The sequence below is a fragment of the Marmota monax genome, unplaced genomic scaffold (assembly GCF_021218885.2).
Source record: "Marmota monax isolate L192 unplaced genomic scaffold, Marmota_monax_Labrador192_F-V1.1 WCK01_AAM20220418_F8-fsc00193, whole genome shotgun sequence".
NCBI classification, from domain to species: Eukaryota; Metazoa; Chordata; class Mammalia; order Rodentia; family Sciuridae; genus Marmota; species Marmota monax.
Genome location: NW_026695203.1, coordinates 4,507,803 through 4,528,067, shown reverse-complemented (window position 1 = coordinate 4,528,067; position 20,265 = coordinate 4,507,803). Strand labels below are relative to the sequence as shown.

Sequence of the window (20,265 nt, the reverse complement as noted above, 5' to 3'; positions counted from 1 at the left end):
CCAGAACATGCATACTTCAAATAGAGATTGGGAGAGGAATAGAAAAGATGAACAAAACAAAGAGGTGTTTTGTTGTTTTTGTGGTGCTGGGGATAGAATCCAGGGCCCCATGCATGCTAGGCAAGCGCTCTACCACAGAGCCACATCCTCAGCCCAAGAGCTGTTTTTTTGAAAAAATAAACAAAATTGACAAACTTTTAGGTACACTAATAAAAAGAGAGAGTAGACTCAAATAAGTGGAATCAGAAACAAAAAGGAGACCTTCAAGTTGACAACACAGTACAAAAAGAATCATGAAACTACCATGAACACTACAGTCAACAAATTAGATAGTCTAAAAGAAATGGGTGAATTCCAAGACACAGACAAGCTACCAAGATTAAGTCAAGAAGAAAGAAAATCTGAATAGACCAATAACGAGGACATTGAATCAGTAATAAAATTCTGCAGTTGAAGAAAATCCCAGGACCAGATGGCTTAATACTCAAATGTTTTACGTTCTACCAAACATTTGAAGAGCATGACCTTTCTCAAACTCTTCAAAAAAAGAAAGAAAGAAAAAAGAAAAGGAGGGAACACTTCCAAACTAATTTTAAAAGGCCAGCATTACCCTGATATCAAAGCCAGACAAGGACACTACAATAAAAGAAAATTATTGGCTAATATTCCAGATGAACACAGTTGCAAAAGTTTGTAAAAATCATCTGTAAAATACTAACAAAACAAATTCAATGGCCCACTTGCCACGCTCAAGTGGAATTTATTTCTGGGATACAAAGACGGTCAAACATAAGCAAATTCATAAGTGTGAAATACCGTATCTGCAGAATGAGGGACAAAGGTGATGTGATCATCTGAGACAGGCAGAAGCTGCACTGGACAGAATCCTACATCCCTTTCTGACTAAAGAGCCTCTCAGCAGGTTAGGTATGTGGAAAGCATGTACATCCATTCTCCACAAGCCCATAGCACATGTCCTACCCGACAGCAAGAAGTTGAGAGCTTTTTCTCTAAGATCAGGAACAAGATAAGGATGCCCATTCCTGTCACTTTTATTGAACATAATAATAATAACAATACAAGATAAATTAACAAAAGGTATTAGAAGCAGAAAGGAAGAAATTACATTGTTTCTGTTTGTAGACAGTATGATCTTTTATGTAGAAAATTCTAAATACTTCACCAAAAAATTGTTAGAACTAATAAATTCAGTAAAGTTGTAGGATATAAAACCAACATAAATCAAGTCGCTTCTCGATACACTGACGATGAACCATTCAAAAAAGAAATTAAGAAAACAGTTCTATTTACAACAACAAAAACAAACAAAAAATAACCACTAAGGAAAAAATTTAACCAAGGACATGAAAAATCTATGCATTGAAAATTACAAGACATTGATGAAAGAAATTGAAGACACAAATGAAAAGATACCCCATGTTCATGGCTTAGAAGTATCATCTATGCTACTGAAATGACTATAGACTTAACACAATTTCTTTAAGTATTTCAGAGACATTTTTCACAGAAACAGAAAAAATAATTGTAAATATTATGTGCAAACACAAAAGATCTCAAACAGCCAAAACAATCTGGAGTTTAAGGAATAAAGTCAGGACATCACATCACCTGATTTCCAAATCTGCTATGAAGCCAAAATAATCAAAATAGCACCACAGGGTCATGAAAACAGATACACAGGCCAATGGACCAGAAGAGAGATACCAAAGTAAATCAATGCATTTATGGTCAATGAACTTTCAAGAAAGATGCCAAGAATGTGTCAGAGGAAGTACAGTCTCTCTAATAATAATTTGTACTGGGAAAACTGATATCCACACATGAATGGAATTACACCCTTATCTCAAACCATACACAAAAATAACTCAAAATGATCAAACACTTAAACATAAGACCTAAACTACAAAATGGCTAGGAGACAACATTGGCATGGGCTTTTCTTTAGCTACGACCCTGCAAGATCAGCAACAAAACCAAAAATAAACAGATGGGGTGGTATCAGACTAAAAAATCTTCTGTACAGCAAAGAAAATGATCAACAGGGTGGAGAGAGGACCTACAGGTTAAGAGAAAATATTTTCAAATCACATGTCTGATAAGGAATTAAAATCCAAATCATGCAAGGAGCTCAAACAACTCAATAAGACAACAAATGATATAATTAAATAACTGACAAAAAATCTGAATGGACATTTTTTAAAAGAGGGCAAACAAATGTCAATAGGCATATAAAAAATTGTTCAACATCACTAATTGTCAGGGAAAATCAAATTAAAGGTACAGTGAGGCTGGGTGTGGTGGCATACACCTGTAATCCCAGCAGCTCGGGAGGCTGAGGCAGAAGGATCGCAAATTCAAAACCAGCCTCAGCAAAAGCCAGGTGGTAAGCAACTCAGTGAGACCCTGTCTCTAAAATACAAAATAGGGCTGGGGGTGTGGCTCAGTGGTCAAGTGTCCCTGAGTTCAGTCCTGGTATCTACCCCCCACAATAAAAGTACAGTGAGAAATCACCTCATATATGTTAAAATGGTTGTTATCAGAAAGATGAAAGATAACAAGTCTGACAAGATCTGGAGAGAGAGAAACTTGCCCCCTCTTGGGAGAGGGCACGGTCACTGTGGAGAACAGCAGGACCTGGCTATCCCACTTTGGGAGATATATCCAAAGAGTAGGAAGTCAGTGTATTGAGAAGACAGCTGCACTCCCAAGTTCACAATCAAGATGTGGAATCAACCAAGTGCCCATGGATGAAGGAATGGCAAAAATGTGGCATATGCCTGCAGCAGAATCCTATTCAGCTCCAGTGAAGAAGGAAACCTGGTTGTCTGCAACAAGCACGAGCCTGGAGGACCTTATGCTAAGTGAAAAGAAGCCAGGAACAGAAAGACAAATGCCTCATGATCTCACTCCCGTGTGACACCATTGAACTCACAGGGGCAGAGAGTGAGGGGGTGGCTGGGGAGGGGTAAAGGAGGGAGGTGGGAAAATGTTGGTCAAGTTTACAAATTGTCAGGAAGAATAAGTTCAAGAGAGCTGTTGTATAGCATGGTGACTACAGTTAATGTAACGTGGACCTGAAAACTGCTAAAAGGGTAGAATTGAAGTGTTTGTTTACCCATGCAAAAAAAAAAAAGGTGTATGAGATAGTACCTGTGATTTAGCCTTTCCACAATATGTGCGTGTGCATATTTCAAAACATCATAGTTGTATACATTTTCAGTGTAAAAAGTTTAGATTAAATTTTTAAAATAAAGGCAAAACTGAAATCCAAGTTCTATTTAATGGAATAATAATGTGGTTACTACAATAAGGGCTGGAAATTAGTTTGGACTTTGGGTAGGGTAGTCATTCCTAGTGTTAAAGGGTTTCTTCTCCAACATAGTGGGGTTCTTTGTTAGAACTGAATTTCCTACTAAATAGGTTAACATTTTAAATACCAAATCTGCCAAGTTTACTTCTCTTTTAGACAAATCTCTTTAAACTTTCAGCTTTTTCTTAATAAATAATAAGTGGTAGTGGAAGGGTAGCAAAGGCATTTGTACTATTTCAGATGAGTGGCTATCCCACTTTGGGAGATATATCCAAAGAGTAGGAAGACAGTATATTGAGAAGACAGCTGCACTCCCAAGTTCACAATCAAGATGTGGAATCAACCAAGTTCCCATCTCCCCATAAAGAAATTATGGGGAGAAAATCATAACTCAATGGCATTCAAAAGTATTGATCATCCTTTGTGGGTAGTTAAATATTCAGTTGATTTAAAAAATTTTTCTCTAAATTCAGACCATGTTCTATGGCTTATGATGACCCAGATAGGCTATGTCATCTGGGCAAAGGCTATATCTCTTGGGTATGTCATATCACCTGGGCCATTTATATGTGGTTTCAAACATTTGTGGTGCACACAGGTCACTACAAGACAACGTGGCCCCCCATTCCCCTGCTTCCTGGGACTTGGAGCTTATCTCTATGTTACTGGTAGAAGTCTGTATTCCTTAACTCAGGGACTCTTCTTTTGGTTAAAGGAGCATATCAGACCCCTTTGCTGAAAACCATTAGAATCTAAATGATATGAAAGAGGTGTTTTTGTATAGATGCTACAATGTGGAGTTTCAATTTGGAATGATGGAAAAGTTGTTAATGCTACTGAATTGTACATTTAAAAATGGCTAGAAGTTAAATTTTATATGGATGTTACCACAAATTTTATATTGAGGATGAACACACCTTTGGCCAGAAGCCCTTACTGGTGACTGAATAAAAAGAACCATGAGCATCTTAATGCTCAGAAACCTCTAGAATGCATGCTGTGCCAATGGGGACCATACTCTATACACTTTGGAGTCTTGAAATAGGATCTTGACACTGTCTAGCTCCCCGTCCTAAAAATAAGAATCTGCACTACTATGCTTCTATTATGCTGGAATTAAAACCTGGTTAGTTAGTATTTAAAAAAACATGGAGAAGGAACATACATGGCATTTCTGCTATCCGGCACATCTCTCTGGTAGCCCAAACTTTTGCTGACTATAATATTAAGTCCATATTTTAAAAGTCCACTAGTAAGTTCTGGGTCTGAAAAGTTAAAATTGTTATCTGCAAGAAAAGATAATTAGAGACACGTAAGTAAAGTCTCACAACTGTCATGCTGAAGCAGGGTAAAAGCAACTGTATCCTGGATTCCTTTTGTAATGAGGCAGGGTCATTTTCTTGGAACCTGATTTACCAGATGACGAGGCCACAGTGGGGAGCACAGGGATTACACAAATCAAAGTGGACTCTTTAGTCATTCAGTTTTCTGTGGAAGGAAGCTGCTCAGGTTCCAGGTGCTATGATGATTCTCAACTACAGTGTAAAATTACAGTAACGGGGGGGGATTTGGGGAAGGTGGGAGAATGAAACCCAAAATCCCTTGCCCCAAATCCCATTAGAGGGAATAAAGCTTGGTAACAGAGGACAATACCAACATGCCAAACGTAACAGTAAATGAAGTTGGGTCAATTATCAAAAGATAAAAACTCAGTGGGAATAAAAACCAAAATTCAGTAATAAAAGATAAACAAAATGAACAAAAATGGTTAAAAGGAAAAGCATGAGCAAATAACATAGGGGTCAAAATCTCGTTTAAAAAATTATACAGTTCACTGGAAGGAGCATGGAGAGAGTCATTTTATACTAAGCTCTAAGTTGCATTAGAGATTCAATAGTAATGAGCTTGTATTAATAATATCAAATAGTACTGCAACAGAACACTTCAAAAATAGAAATATCATCATGCATTTTCACAAATAATGGTAGCAGGACATTTTAAGAACATATGGAATCAGAGAATAAAATCTTGAAAAATATAATTGTTTCCTTGGTGGAACTATGTTGTGCTTTGTCTTCAATAGTATCCCCCTACCTCATGCCCAGGGAGTGTTTTCCAAAATTGGTATAAAAGGCTACATACAAAGGGGGTTCTGGTCAAGAGTATCCCCATTCCTCCCAGATCATCTTGCTAAAAAAAAAAATCTTGTACCCAACAGAACAGATAAGCACAGGAGGACTTTGAGAGATGCAGCAGGATTGCCTTGGGGTTTGATGAAGGGACACCTGGAGCTCTTTGGAATTCTTTGTTGCTTCCCGTGCCTCTCGGACAGGCCACTGTGGAAGCCTCTATCTGAAACCACCCACAGGCACAGATAAAAACAGCTTCAGATAACCTTTCCCCAGTCAGCAACTAGGGAAAGGGTGGCCTGATTACAGAAAGCCTTCAGGAATATCCTCTTTAACAGAGAACTTTCATTCTACCGCCTGCTCCACAGAAGCTGACAGTGTGGCTGGGCAGAAACCAATGGCCTACTGAGAAGTAGGTGGTGTACTGATTCCCTCCTGGGTGACATCAACAAGCTGATCACGAGAAACTGATATGATTCCATTTTTGAGAAACCAGCTTCTACCCTCAAGGCTTGTCCAGAGGGAGGGGACATGACCCCTGTCCTTAGAAAGACCCACAGAGCCTCCTAGGCACATACCCACCCTGCTGAGTTATTTGTCTGTAAATAACAGGAGAGATCTGTGGCTCCAGGTGTCCCTGACTCAGTTACTCTAGGTGACGACCCATAGCAACCCCCTAGCAACCACCAATCAGCATGAGACAGGGAAAATATCTGAAATGCCAGGTGACCCTCCCAGTATGATTAGGCAACCCTGCAAGTTTAACCAATCAGTTCAAATGTATCCACCTCTTGTACCAACCAATCACCCTTACCCAACTTGTTCTATCCAGTGAATGTGCTAATCAATGTTAAGAGTTGTTATTTGATTTTCCCACCATGTGAAATGGTTTGCTGTGTGATGTTGTGATGCTGAGAGTATCCCCCCCAAAACCTATGAATCTTCACTGAACTAAGGGTCAGGACTCACTCCCTGGGACCGCTGCGTTGGAACGGTGGTGAGTCCAGGCTCGAGCTTGCAATAAAGACTCTTGTGTGATTGCATCAGATTCGGCTTCTGGAGGTCTACCCATGAATCTGGCATTACAATCAGGGAGCTGGTCTTCTACAACCTCACCAAGTGAAACTGGGGCTGAGTGTACAAGGTAGTGCCAGGGCCATGATGAGTCTTCAATCTCAGCTGGCAGCAACAAGAATTATCCGGTGGTACTGTTACTAAAACTTGCCCAGAGACACTGCTTGGATCCTGGGCTTGCTGGATTCATCTGTCCATACACATAAGAAATGGGCAAATGATAGAAAAAGGAATTTTAGGCAATTTGATCAAACTAGGAAGAAGCGGCTTGATTCCTTCTCCCCTGGTCTCACAGAAGCATGGCTAGTTTACAGACACAAAAGGCTAGTGATATACATATGTAGATTTAGTTAGGCTGTGCTAATCAGAAAATATGTCAGTTTTAATTTCCTTGGTGTTTGTCTTCAACATGAGGAAGATTTCTCAGTGGGAGGCAGTTCAGAAGTTAGAACAATTTGGAGCTTTTCATTTCAAAGGGGGGCTGTTTCAAATTCCCCATTTACTTGATCTCTCAATCTTGAGGTAATTGGGGCTCCATGTCATCTGACTGGAAGTCCATTACTGAATCAGTGTGCAGATCCCATCAAGGAACTTGAACATAAGGAATTAGAAACTTATTTCTGAAGGAGGCAAAGTCTGAAATATTTTAACAGCTCCACCTAGGAGATGAGCCTTAGTGTTAATTTGCAAAGGAATGCTCCTTCCCTAGCCTCCTGGCTGGTTCACCAGAAATTGTGAGGGGCTCAGCAGCATTCCCCATTCCCCATTCCCCAGCTGAACCTCCATCACACCTGGGAGCCACGAGAGAGAAACAGATGGTGTGAGTCCGAACAACTGATGCTCCGCTTCTTCCCTGTGCCAGCAAGGCCTGGTGTCAGTGGGACAGAAGAATAAGGGCAGGCAGGCAGGATAACAGACCCACTGCTACCCCAGTTACTGGTAAGGTGTAAGTGGGCTCTGAGAGAGAGCTGGACTTCACCCCATCCATCTGCAATGAGACCATATACAGGCCAAATAGCCTGGGTGGTGTCCCTGGGCAAAGCAGGAAGCCACACACCACACACACACACACACACACACACACACACACACACAATCACCTGGCCTTGTGCTACACCTCAACATGGGTATTGCTGCCTGCAAAAGGAGCTCACGATATCTATGAAGTCTCACAATATCAACAATTCTAGGATCCAGTACAAAAATCACTAGTCATACCAAGAATAAGGGAGATCTCAAATTGAATGAAAGAAGACAACCCAGAGAGACCAACCCGAGAAGAACCAGGCTGAATTATCAGATGAGATGTTCAAGTAGTCATCGTAACAGTGCTAGAAACAAACAGAAAAAAGGGAGAATCTCAGCAAAGAAACGGAAGTTACAATAAAAAGCCAAATGGAAAGGAGAGGACTAAAGATGATCTAAGTAAACTCTCTGAACGGGCTAGATAGACTGGTGATGACAAAGGACAGGATCCACCAGGACAGATCAGTGGGATTTGCCTGATCTGAACAATAGAGAAAATTAACTGGAAAAGAATTGGAGTGAGGGTCAGGGATCTGCCAGATGAAAGGGGAGCTCACTTTGCATCACGGGAGCTACAGAGGAAAGGGGGGCAAAATAGGATTGGAAAGTGCTCAAAGGAATAATGACTGAAAAGTCCCCCAATTTGGTGAAATATGGAAATCTACAGATTGAAGAAGCGGAGCAGCCCCTCAAAGAGGACAAACCAAGGAAATCCTATCGAGATGCAGCACAATCAAATGGGCGAGAACTGAAGACAAGGAAAACCCTGACAACCAAGGGGAGGTGATGTGATACTTAGAGAGAGACATGAATTTGTGCTCGTTTGTTTGCTCTTTGAGACAGGATCTTGCGATGCTGTCCAGGCTGGGCTTGAACTTGTGGGCTCAGGTGATCCTCCAGCCTTGCCCTCCCAAGTGCTGGGGAGTACAGGTGTGCACCCCCCCGCCTCCCCCCCCCCCCCGCCCAGCTGACAAACACCAATTTGATTGGAATTCTCTTCGGAGAACCACAGGGAACAGACAGAAATGGCAAAACACTTCCAAATGCTGAAAGAAAAGAACTGACCACAGCAAATTCCATATCCACCAAAAATATCCTTCAGTAATTATGGAAGAATACAGACATTCTCAGATGAAGAAAAAGTAAGAATTCGGCAATAGCAAACACACCTTTAAGAAATAGCAAAGGGAAAATCATGCAGAGGCACCTGTCCCTCAATTTAGTGGTGTTCCCCCTGAGGCTGGAGGGTGGGGAAGGAACGGGGGCAAGTTTTGACTGTATTGTTGAAATTTACTCCTTTGAAGAACAGAAGGCTACCTGAAGTGGATACAGCAAACTATAAAAAGAAGTTAAATTTAGGTAGTAAATGCATGCATGCTTATTTTGTTATTTTCTGTGATAAGTATATAGACATATTAAGTATTTTATAATTCAAAAATTAAGTTGCCTTTAAAAGGACATTCTCTTACTCTTTCAAATATTAAAATTTAACTTTTTTTATTAATTCCTTATAATTAGGCATAATCACACATGCATGGAATATAATTTGCTCCCCTTCAGTCCCCAGTACTTCCTATTCCTGCCTCCTCATTTCCCTTCCTCCACTCTACTGGTCTTCCTCCTATTAATTGTTTTTTTTTTAATTGGTGTTTTATTGGTATACATAAAGGTGGAATTCATTCTGAAATATTCAAACACGTACATGGCATAATGTGGTCCAATTCAAGGAGTCTGGCTTATTTCACTCAGCAAGATGTTCTCTGCTCCCATCATTTTACCATTCTCCTTTATGGCCGAGTTAAACTCCACTGTGTATTTATTCATTTTCTTAATTCACTCATCTGTTGACGGGCACCTGGGTTTCATAACGTGGCTATTGTGAATTGTGCTGATACAAACACTGATGTGCCTGAACACTATTGCATGCTGATTTTAGTTCTTTTGGATAAATACCAAGGAGTAGGACAGCTGGGTCATATGGGGTTCCATTCCTAGTCTTTTGAGGAATCTCCATACTGTTTTCCAAAGTGGTGGTGCTAATTTGTAGTTCCACCAACAACGTATGAGTTACCTTTACTTCCACCTTCTCTCCAGCATTTATAGTCTTGCTGGCTGCCATTCCAACTGGAGGGAGATGAAATCTCAATGTAGTTTTGATTTGCATTTCCCTGATTGCAAGGAATGTTAAATATTTTTTCATGTATTTGTTGGCCATTTGTATTTCTCCATTTGTATTTCTTCTTTGGAGAAATGTCTGTTCATGTTTTTTTTCCCCATTTACTGATTGCATTATTTATTTGTGCCAAGTTTGTTGAGTTCTTTACATATACTGGATATTAATCCCTTATCAGAGGAGTAACTGGCAAAGATTTTCCCTGCTTCCGTAGACTCACTCTTCACATATTATTGTTTCCTTTGCTATGAAGAGCTTTTTAATTGAATGCTGTCCCACTTATTCATTCTTGGTTTTATTTCTTGAGCTTTAGGGGTCTTATTAAGGAAGGCAGTGCCTGCACCAATTTGATGGTGCTGACCCTGTGTTTTCTTCTAGCGGTTGATTCTCTGGTCTAATTCCTAGGTCTTTGAGTCACTTTGATTTGATTTTTGTGCAGGGTGAGAGATCAGGATCCAATTTCATTTTTCTGCATATGGACATTCAGTTTTTCCAGCACCATTTGTTTGAAAGGCTATCTCTTCTCCAACATGTATTTTTGGCACCTTTATCAAGTATCAGATGACTCTAAGTATGTGGGTTTGTCTGTGCCTTCTATTCTATTCCATGGTCTTTATATCTATTTTGATGCTAACACCATGCTGTTTTGGTCATTATAGCTTTGTACTATAATTTGAGATCAGATCTTGGTGATGTCTCCCACCAAGATCTGATCTTGCTCAGGATGGCTTTGGATATTGGGTATTTTATTCTTCCTGATGAATTTTAGGACTTTTATTTTTCTAGGACTGTGAAGAACATCATTGATATTTTGATAGGGATTTCACTGAATCTGTATAATGGTTTTGGTAATATGCCCTTTTGACATATTCTGCCTATCTAAGAACATGGGAGGTCTTTCTATCTTCTAAGGCCTTCTTCAGTTTGTTTTCCTTTGGTGCTCTATAGTTTTCATTGTGGAGGTCTGAGTGTTTTATTTTATTTGAAGGTATTGTGGACAAGATGCCTTTCTTGATTTCTCTCTCGGTAGATTCATTGTTGGAGTAGAGGAAAACTGTTGATTTACGAATGTTGATCTTGTATCCTCCTACTCTATTGAATTTATCAGCTCTAAAAGCATTCTGGTGAGATTTTGGAGGTATTCTATATATAGGGTCATGTCATCAGCAAACAGTTTGAATTCTTTTTATCCTATTTTCATCCCTTTAATTTCCTTCTCTTGACTCTGGCTAGAGTTTTAAGAACGACATCAAATAAGGGTGGTGAGAGTGGAAATCTTGTCTTGTTCCTGACTGTAGAGGAAATGCGTTTAGTTTTTGTCCAGTCAGTATGATGTTGGCTTGGGTTTGTCATATATAGCCTTTATAATTTGAAGTTCATTCTGTCCCTAGATTCTCCAGCATTTTAAACATGAATTGGTGACAGATTTTGTCAAAGGCTTTTTCTGCATCTATTGATATGATCATATGCTTCTTTGTTTTATTCACATTTATGTGCATTACATTTATTGATCTGTATATTTTGAACCAACCTCACAACCCTAGGGTGACACCCATTTGGTCATGGTGAACTGTCTCCTTGATGTGTTTTTTTAATGTGATTTGCTAAGATTTTATTGAGTATTTTTGCATCTATGTTCATCAGGGATATTGGTCTGTAGTTTTCTTTCCTTGATGTGTCTGGTTTTTTCTTTTTTTTTTTTGGTGGGGGGTTGTACCATGGATTGAACTCACCACTGAGCCACATCCCTGGCCCTTTGTTGTATTTTATTTAGAGACAGGGCCTCACTGAGTTGCTTAATATGGCTTGCTGTTGCTGAACCTGGCTTTGAACTCATGATCTTCCTGCCTTAGCCTCCCTAGCTGCTGGGATTACAGGTGTGTGCCACTGCGCCTGGCTTTGTCTGGTTTTGGTATTAGGGTGATACTGACTTCATAGAATGAATTTGGCAGTGTTCTCTCCCTTTCTATTTCATGAGTAAGTTTGGTGTCAGTTTTTCTTTAAAGGTCTGCTAGAACTTGGCTGAGAATCTATATGGTTCTTGGTCTTTTTTGGGGAAGGCTTTTAATCACTGCCTCAATATCATTGCTTGATATTGGTCCATTTAGGTTTTCTACATCTTCAATTTGATCTGTTTTTTATGTGCATAGAAATTTGTCAGTATCTTCTAAACTTTTCAATTTTTTTGAAGTACAAATTTTCAAAATATGTTCTAATGATCCTCTGTATTTCAGAAGTGTCTGTGGTGGTATCACCTTGTTCATCTGTAATTTTGTTGATTTGGGTATTTCTTTTGGTTAGTTTGGCTAAGGGTTCATCAATCTTGTTTATTTTTGCAAAGAACCAACTCTTTTTCATATTGGCCCTTTTTTAATTCTCAATTTCATTAATTTTGGATCTAATCTTACTTCCTGTCTTCTACTGATTTTGAAATCACTTTGTTCTTCCTTTTCTAGAGGTTTGAGAGGTACCATTAAATTGTTTATTTGGGATCTTTTTGTTGGTTTTAAAAAAAAATTCTAATTAGTTATATAGGACAATAGACTGCATCTGCATTTTGACATATTGTACACAAATGGAGCACAACTCATTCCTCTGGTGTACATGGTGTAGTCATACCAGTAGTTTTTCTTGTTTAATGTATGCATTCAATGCTATAAACTTTCCTTTTAGAACTATCTTTGTACTGTGCCAGAGATTTTGATATGTTGTATCTGATCTCATTTGTTTCTAAGAATTTCTGATTCCTTTTCTTATTTCTTCTATGACCCATTCCTCATTTAAGAGAGTATTGTTCATGGGGTGCCTGTAATCCCAGTGACCTGACAGGCTGAGGCAGGAGGATTTCAAGTTTGAGGCCAGCCTCAGCAACTTGGTGAGGTTCTAAGCAACTTAGCACAACACTCTCTCAAATTTAAAAATAATATAAAAGGACTGGGATATAGTTCAATTATAAAGTGCCCCTGGGTTTAATCCCTACTATATCAAAAAAGTATTCTTTTTTCAATCTCCATGTTTATGTATTTTCTATAGCTTTTCTTGCTGTTGATTTCTAATTTCATTCCATTATGGTCTAATAAGATGCATGGGATTATATTGAGTTTTTTGTATTTGCTAAGATTTACATTGTGACCTAGAATACGGTCTATTTTGGAAAAGGTTCCATGAGCTGCTGAGAAGAAAGTGAATTCAATTTGATGTGAAATGTTCTGTAGATGTCCGTTGGACAAAATATTATGTGGATATCCGTTTGACTTATAATATTATTTAGATATAATATATAATATTATTTAGATTAGAAGTGTTTTTATTAGATGAACTGTCTCTTGGTGAAAGTGCTGTGTTGAAATCACCCAATATTATTGTTTTCAGGTCTATCTGGGATCAATTGTCAGGAAGAGTGTGTTTGTGTGTGTGTGTAATTATGTACACCAACATTTGGGGCATAATTATTTACTGTCATTATATCTTCTCTTTGGATTGTTCTCTTTACCAGTATATAGCAGCCCTCTTTGTGTCTTCTGATTATTTTGTTGACATCTGCTTTGTCAGATATGAGAGTAGCTACTCCTGCTTGTTTTTGAACTCCATTTTTATAGAATATCCTTTTCCATCCTTATACTTTCAGTTGGTGGATGTCTTTGCATGTAGTTGGATCTTGTTTTTTAATCCATTCTGTGAATCTATATCTTTTAATTGGGGGGTTGAAGCCATTTACACTCAGTGTTATGGGTAGATGCTTATTTTTTCCTGTCATTTTTGTTTGTTTGCTTTAAATAAAGCAAATTAAATAATTAGGTCTTAATTTTCACTTAGCTAATTGCTCTTTTAGAAAGCTTCATCAATTTGGGAGTTTGGGGATTTATTTTTGAGTTCTTCTGTGTGTAGCATATCTTCAAGTATTTTTTTAATGCTGGTTTAGTGATAATGAGTTTTTTTTTTAGTTTATCCTTATCATCATGGAACAGTTTTATTTCTTCTTCAAATCTGAAAGATAGCTTTGCTGGATTATAGCAATCTTGACTGACCATTGTGGTCTTTTATGGTTTGGAATATCTTATTTTAGGGTCCAATTTGAGAAGTCAGAAGTGAGCCTTATTGGCTCACTTAAAGAAGTGTGAGCCAATATTTTTTCTCTTTAAATTTTAATATTCTTCCCTTATTTTCTATGGTTGGCTTTTTAATTATGATATGTCTTAGAGACCTTTTTTTAAAAAAAATCTTGTCTATTTGAGGTTCTATATACATCCTGTATGTGCATGTCCATCTCATTTCTAAGGTTAGGAAAATTTTCTGCTTTTGTTTCACTGAAAAGCTTCTTAATGCCTTTGGTCATTATATCCATATGTTCCCTTGACTCCATGTTCCCATATATCCCAATGACTCTTAGATTTGGTCTCTTGATGTTGTCCCAGAGTTCTTGTATATTCTGATTGTGGTCTTTTATTTTTTTCTTTATTGCATACTGAGTAGTCAAGTTTATATACACTGTCTTCAAGGTCTGAAGTTCTATTTGCTATATAATACAATCTTTGTTGATATTTTTAAGTGAATTTTAAACTTCATTCAGTAGTCTTTCATTTCCAGGAATTCTGATTGGTTTCTTTATTGAAATTGTCTTTCAGTTTCTGTATTTGCTCTCTTAATTCATTCCTTAGATCTCGTTTTAGCTCACTGAACCTTTTATTAACTGAATTTTTATAACAATTCTCTGGAATTTCATCCATTTCCCTATCTATGGGTTACTTTGTTGGGGGATTGTAAAGCTGGGGGGAAGACTTGTTTGCCTGTTTCCTCATGTTCTCAGAGGTCTTGGACTAGCACACCTATTGAGATGGATTAAAATAAATGTCCATTGTCTACTATGAAATCTGTAAGACTAGTTGCCATAAAAAGAGAAATGGTGGGGTCAGCATTTAACATCAGCACCAACAATAAACAATTGTGAATTAAATCTAATATTAAACAGTAATTGTCAACTATATCATCCACTGTGTTAATAACTACACCAACACTGATGGTGGGGAGTAGGAATTATATCAAACAAATTATTTTAAAAGGTAGAATAATTACATTTCCTTAGGTGAAATGAAGTAGGAAGGCAAGTGAAGAGGGGGTGCAGGAGAGAGGTAGCAGAGGTAGAGAGAGGTAGAGAAGGAGGATTAATAAATAAATAAAAGTCATAAGAGGAAAAAATAAAGGGGAAGAAGGAACAAGGAAATTTGACAATCTACCCACATGTCAGATTTGTGGTGTATTTTCCCCTTAAAGAAGAAGGAGTGATTAAGAGAAACAAAAACAAAGATACAGGGCTGGGATGTGTAGCTGAGTTGTAGAGTGCTTGCCTTGCATGCACAAGGCCCTGGGTTCAACCCCCAGCACCACCAAAAAAAAAAAAAAAAAAAAAAAAAACAACCCAAGAACCCCATATAAAATCTACCCTTCAAATTCAAAACAGGCTACATAACAAATGGGTGAAGAAAAAGCAATTAAAATGAAAGAAAAATTATATGAATACATCTGCATCCTTGAATCTATCAGCATGACCAGAACCTATTTCATTTCCACAGAGAATGGAAAAAAAATTTTAAATATATTCTTTTTTTAAAAAAGGGGGAAATTTTAATAAAAAATGAAGGGATTATGGTGTGTTAAAGTGGTGGCAGGGATGGATGTTTATTTCTTACACTCTTGGGCCATTCTTTGCATTTCTTTTGGGGCTGTGTACCCGTTGGACCATGGACCAGGGCTTGTTAAACCCGACTTCTTTGTGTTTCTCACCAAGCTTCCAGCCATTGGGGTCTGAACCAAAGCTGGTGGTAATACCTCCCAGCTTCCTGGCTCACAGCATAAGATAGGATAGACTGAGGAGGACTGAAAATCGGAGTTTTGTCTGGATAGTCTAGCCCCAGAGTGGGCCTGATGGGGAGATCTAAATGGGAAGCTCCAGTGTCTGGGGCTTGGTTCCGGCTGTCTTAGGAACTTTGTTGGAAGGATTTGAGATTAAACACACATGCCGTGTTGCTGAGTAGATGCTCATCTCTGCTGGATGTCTGGATCTCAGGAACCTCCCCAACCCATTCTAAGAGCAGGAAATCTAATTCTCTGCAGGTCTTACATATTCCACCACCATGGGTGTGAGTTTCCCAGAGTCAGACCTGGAGTGCAGAAGTGCCTTCTGAACAGTTTCTGGCCTCTTCCAAGCTGTGGGTGACCAGCAACAAAGGGGACTCGGGCCTCTCTCCCCTCAATTTCTCAGCCTCAATCACCAGGGCACAATCCTCTCTGCACCTGTTTCAGCCACACGGGTCTGAACTCCACAACAGGTATGGGACTGGGGCTTATTAAATCTGACTTCTCTGGGTTTCTCACCAAGCTGCCAACCATTGTGGAGACGCCTGTTATAAGCCCCTGGTCTCTCACCTCTGCATGCTGCCCTGAGGCCACCTGCAGTTGGTTCCCACCCTGACTGGGCTGGCAGGCTGAGATTCTGACCAGTTTCAATCCTCAACCTGCCCCACCATCTCTGGGTCAGTTAAGAGCAGCCTCTCTCTCTGTTCCACAGGTTCTCCCCAGCCTCTCCTCCTGTGCTCCCTGCCGTGGACTGGCAGCATCAGTGCTACCAACATCAGCCAAGTCGGTGTGTCTCTATCATATTGTTTCTTGTTTTGTGTTTAAAGCTTCTGGATTTCTGTGTCTGTGATCACTTTACTGTCCAGTGTTGAATGTCAGTGAATTCCCTCGATCACCCACCTCACCGAGGAGCAGTACTGCCACTTGGGTCCTGAGCAGAGGAACACCTGGGGGCATGCCGTCCTCTAACCTGCTGTCTTCCCTGTGGACACACATGTTAGATGTGTGGTGTATTTTCCCCTTAAAGGCCTAACAGAAAAAAAATCAAAATACTTACTTTTCAGAGAAAGTAGCCTGGGGCTTTTAGGCTCCTCTTTGTCGGAAGGGTCAGTTACTGCCTGTGGTCTTGGTATTTGTCCTGGGTTGTGGAGGATTTGTTGATGCCCATATTTTTCAAGGGACAAGAGTGATTCAGACTCCTGAGTATTATTCTGGTAGCTCTCATGGTGATGGTGGAAATATATAAATAACGGAGGTATCCAGATCCCAAACAACAAGAACGCACAGAATAAATACTGGATTAAGATATTTCTCAGTGTAAACCTAGCATTTTTGAATGTCTGCTCTTCAATTTCCTAAATCAGAAAATTGAAGAGAAACCGTGTTAGATATTTCAATGATTTCATTTACTTTAGTTAAATCCACTTTCCAGTGTTTTAAAAACATAACCGTTTTGATATCAGTCCTTATCATATACATAAAACATATTGTTTTTCTAATTAGCAAAATAATCTTAAAACAGATGTTTACATGATTATTTAACATTCAGATATAGCACATATTTAAAGTCCTCAGCCCCTACTCCTGAGTGAAATAATGTGAAAAATGCCTCACTCATCTCTTATCCATGCCCAACCCATCTTGGAAAGATATGACACCAGTTAAAAAGTTAAAAATGTAAAGACATGCAGTGTCACATGCTACAGAGAATATGGATAATGAGAACTGTGGTCCGCTCCCAAAGGGACTAAAAATTTGCATGACTCTTTTGGCAATATCTGGTTAAGTTGAAGATATATACATAAGGTAAAGAAGTTGTCCATCATGAGACATGTACAAAAATACTAATTGAAGTAATGTGGGTACTGGTTTAAAATGAGATACAATTTAGGTCTTTCTCAATTGAAGTGACAAAGTGAGGCTATTCATTCACTGATGGAATAAATCAACTGAAACTACATGCACTAATATTGTGAAACCTAAAAACCATAATGTGCAAGCAGAACATGATGTGAATTTGGAAAACACAAGAAGCAGTGCCACTGTTTACAGACGCATCTGTGTGTAAACAATGCATGCAAACGACATATACAAATATAGTGTGTTCTACCTATCACGTTCCTGTGCTGGGCAAACATTCCTACCTTCTGACCACCAGATCAGTACCTGGGGTCACAACATACCCCAGCTGGGAAAGTGCTGGGCTGCTAAGAGAGGGAGGAGAACTCATACCCAGGGGCTGTAGATCAGTTATGGCCAACCAGCAGGGGCAGGGGCACCTGTGGGGGCTGAGTCCTTGAGGAGGCTGCATCAAGGTGGGAGAGTCTAAGGTTAGAATAGAGAGTGCTTCTCAGTACAGGAGTGTTCTCCCAGGACACAGGGTTTAACACTTGGCAGAGATACTAGATGCGCAATAAACATTCTTTGGCGAATGAATAATACTTTACAAATGAAATATTTGATTATGCAAAGAAAGAATATCAAATGTATAATAGATGAGGAAAATTCTAACCCAGGGAAATGGTGGATTAAAACACAGAGAGCTGGAGGTGGAGCTCAGGGAGAGGGCACTTACTTAGCTGGGGTGAGGCCTGGGGCTCTAGCCTCAGAACCACCAATAAATTAAACAAATCAATAAATCAACCAAAAACTGAAAAAGGAATGATGCTGTCTTAATTTATATTATTTCCACATCTTCCTATTAAATGTATAAATTTTGAGAGAATTCTGTGTTAACATTCTCCAAAACTCCAAAGACAAAATAGACAAGATACGTAACCAGATCTAATGGTCAGAGTTAGTGTATTTATAGGCTCAGATTATTACAGAAAAACAAGTCCATGTTCTCAAGGATTCTAATTTTTAAGAAAACTTGGAGGGATTTCTCTTAAGGGGCAAACACTTGTGGAACCAGTCCCTCTCTGGTTTTCTTATTTTACCAAGATCAATCCTCGTGTTCCATTCTCTTAAAGCAGAGCTCGCCCTGGTTCTCTGGAGTGTTCATTTCTCCTCCCAACCCACCCTCCACCACTCCCACAAAATGCAGGAAACCTCTCAGGCCAAGGGATAGGTCTAAGAGGTCTGTGATTGGTTTTTTTGATTAACTTCAGAAGAAAATCATGTTCAGTTATTTTCTTCACTAAAATATGCTGAATTTACATGATAGAAGGACACAGAATTGATTTTTAAAACATATTTCAACAATGATTTATATGTACAACAAATAAAATTTTAAGTACACTAAAGAGAATCAGGAACTACCTAAAAGAATCCCATAAAGAAGAAAAGGAGGCAATTAATCACCATCGACATGTGTGCGTGTGCACACACATTCACACAGGCACAGATACACACATGGGGAATCTGGATTTACAGACATTGAGTTTGTTTTGAAATGTGAGATTTTAGAGTTAGGAAAAGATGACCTTGCTTTAAATAATGCCATGACTAATTTTTAAGTAGACAATTAGTATTTTTTAACTCTTGGCCTTCCTGGGACAATATTAACACTGATCTCCATGTAAGGGCTACACCTCTCTGATACTTTAAAGGCTTTTCCCCTTACTGAATATTTTAAATAATAACACATTCATGTGATAGACATGTTAAGATCCCAAAGGAGTATATAGTGAAGACCGGGCTGTTCTTCAAAAACTAAAGCCATCGCTACTCCCATTCCTCCTCCTCTAGGGTGGCATAACTAGCCTGGATGCATGCTGCCTTTTGGAGATTTGAAGACATCTTCTTCCCAATTCCTCAGCATTAGGATAATGTAAGGGTTCCCTGGAAGGGGGACACCCCCACATCTTGGTCCTCCCCTTTCTAGCACACCGGCTCCCTCCACCTACCATTGAGGTAACACTCCTTGCATCCTCTGCTTTGACAGTGTTGGATTTGCCAAGTGGAGTCATAGGCAAAATTAGGTGGGAGCCTGGGGGACTGGACTGAAAGGTGTAACTTTCTGGATGGCAGATTTTATGGTGCTGGATTATTCTAGGTTGTCCCGGCTATACAGTAGTGCTTAAAATGCAGCATTAGGTCACCTCACAAAGCCTGGTGACATCACAGGGCATGGCCACCTCCCAGAGGCCCCTCCCCATGAGCTCCAACTAGCAGGTGGAGTCCAGGAGTTCAAGAGGTCAAAAGAGGCTTCCAGAAAGACTGGCAGCCCTTGTACCTCCATCCGGAGAAACAGGGAGAGCCTCGTGAGGGTCAAGGTCAAACCCTTCTCTAGTTTAGGCCTACTGTTTAGCTTTTCTGAAATAAACTTAAGAAAGATACAAGCTTTCAGAATACCTCACGAAACTTCAAGACAAGCTAAAGGGTTATCTGACTGCCTTTTAATTTCTTACTTTCCAATATATTTCTCTACATTTAGATTTTAGTACTTGAGTTCAGCCAAATGCTTGTGAAACTTTGTCCCTTATGAGTCTGAGTTGATTTATGCTTCCTGAGGAGGCTGACCCAGTGGTCTGCTTCAGGTTTGTGAGAGAAAGGGGGTGGCGGGGCCCTTCTATTTCTTCCCTGGGGCAGGCAGGATGGGCAGGGACTTCCAGGCCCCCACTCCTGAGCCTCCTTCAGTCAGGCTGAAGGGAAAGGTGTGTCTGCTTTCTGTAACGGGGGCGGGGGATGTCACTCACGGGTAGAGCACATATCAAGCCCTGGGATGGATCTCCAGC

At 39.5% G+C, this 20,265-nt stretch overlaps 1 protein-coding gene across 1 annotated transcript in view; it reads right to left on the bottom strand.

The window, feature by feature from the left end:
• Galntl5 (polypeptide N-acetylgalactosaminyltransferase like 5) overlaps positions 1-19,497 on the bottom strand; it is a 39,110-nt gene extending 19,613 nt beyond the window's left edge. Inside the window, exons 1-3 of the mRNA XM_058574371.1 lie at positions 19,435-19,497; positions 16,644-16,941; positions 4,497-4,617 (exon numbers count right to left, since the gene is read on the bottom strand). Coding sequence (XP_058430354.1) covers positions 4,497-4,617; positions 16,644-16,941; positions 19,435-19,497 — 482 coding nt within the window. The remainder of the gene's footprint in view (positions 1-4,496; positions 4,618-16,643; positions 16,942-19,434) is intronic.
• Between the last annotated feature and the right edge of the window lie 768 nt (positions 19,498-20,265).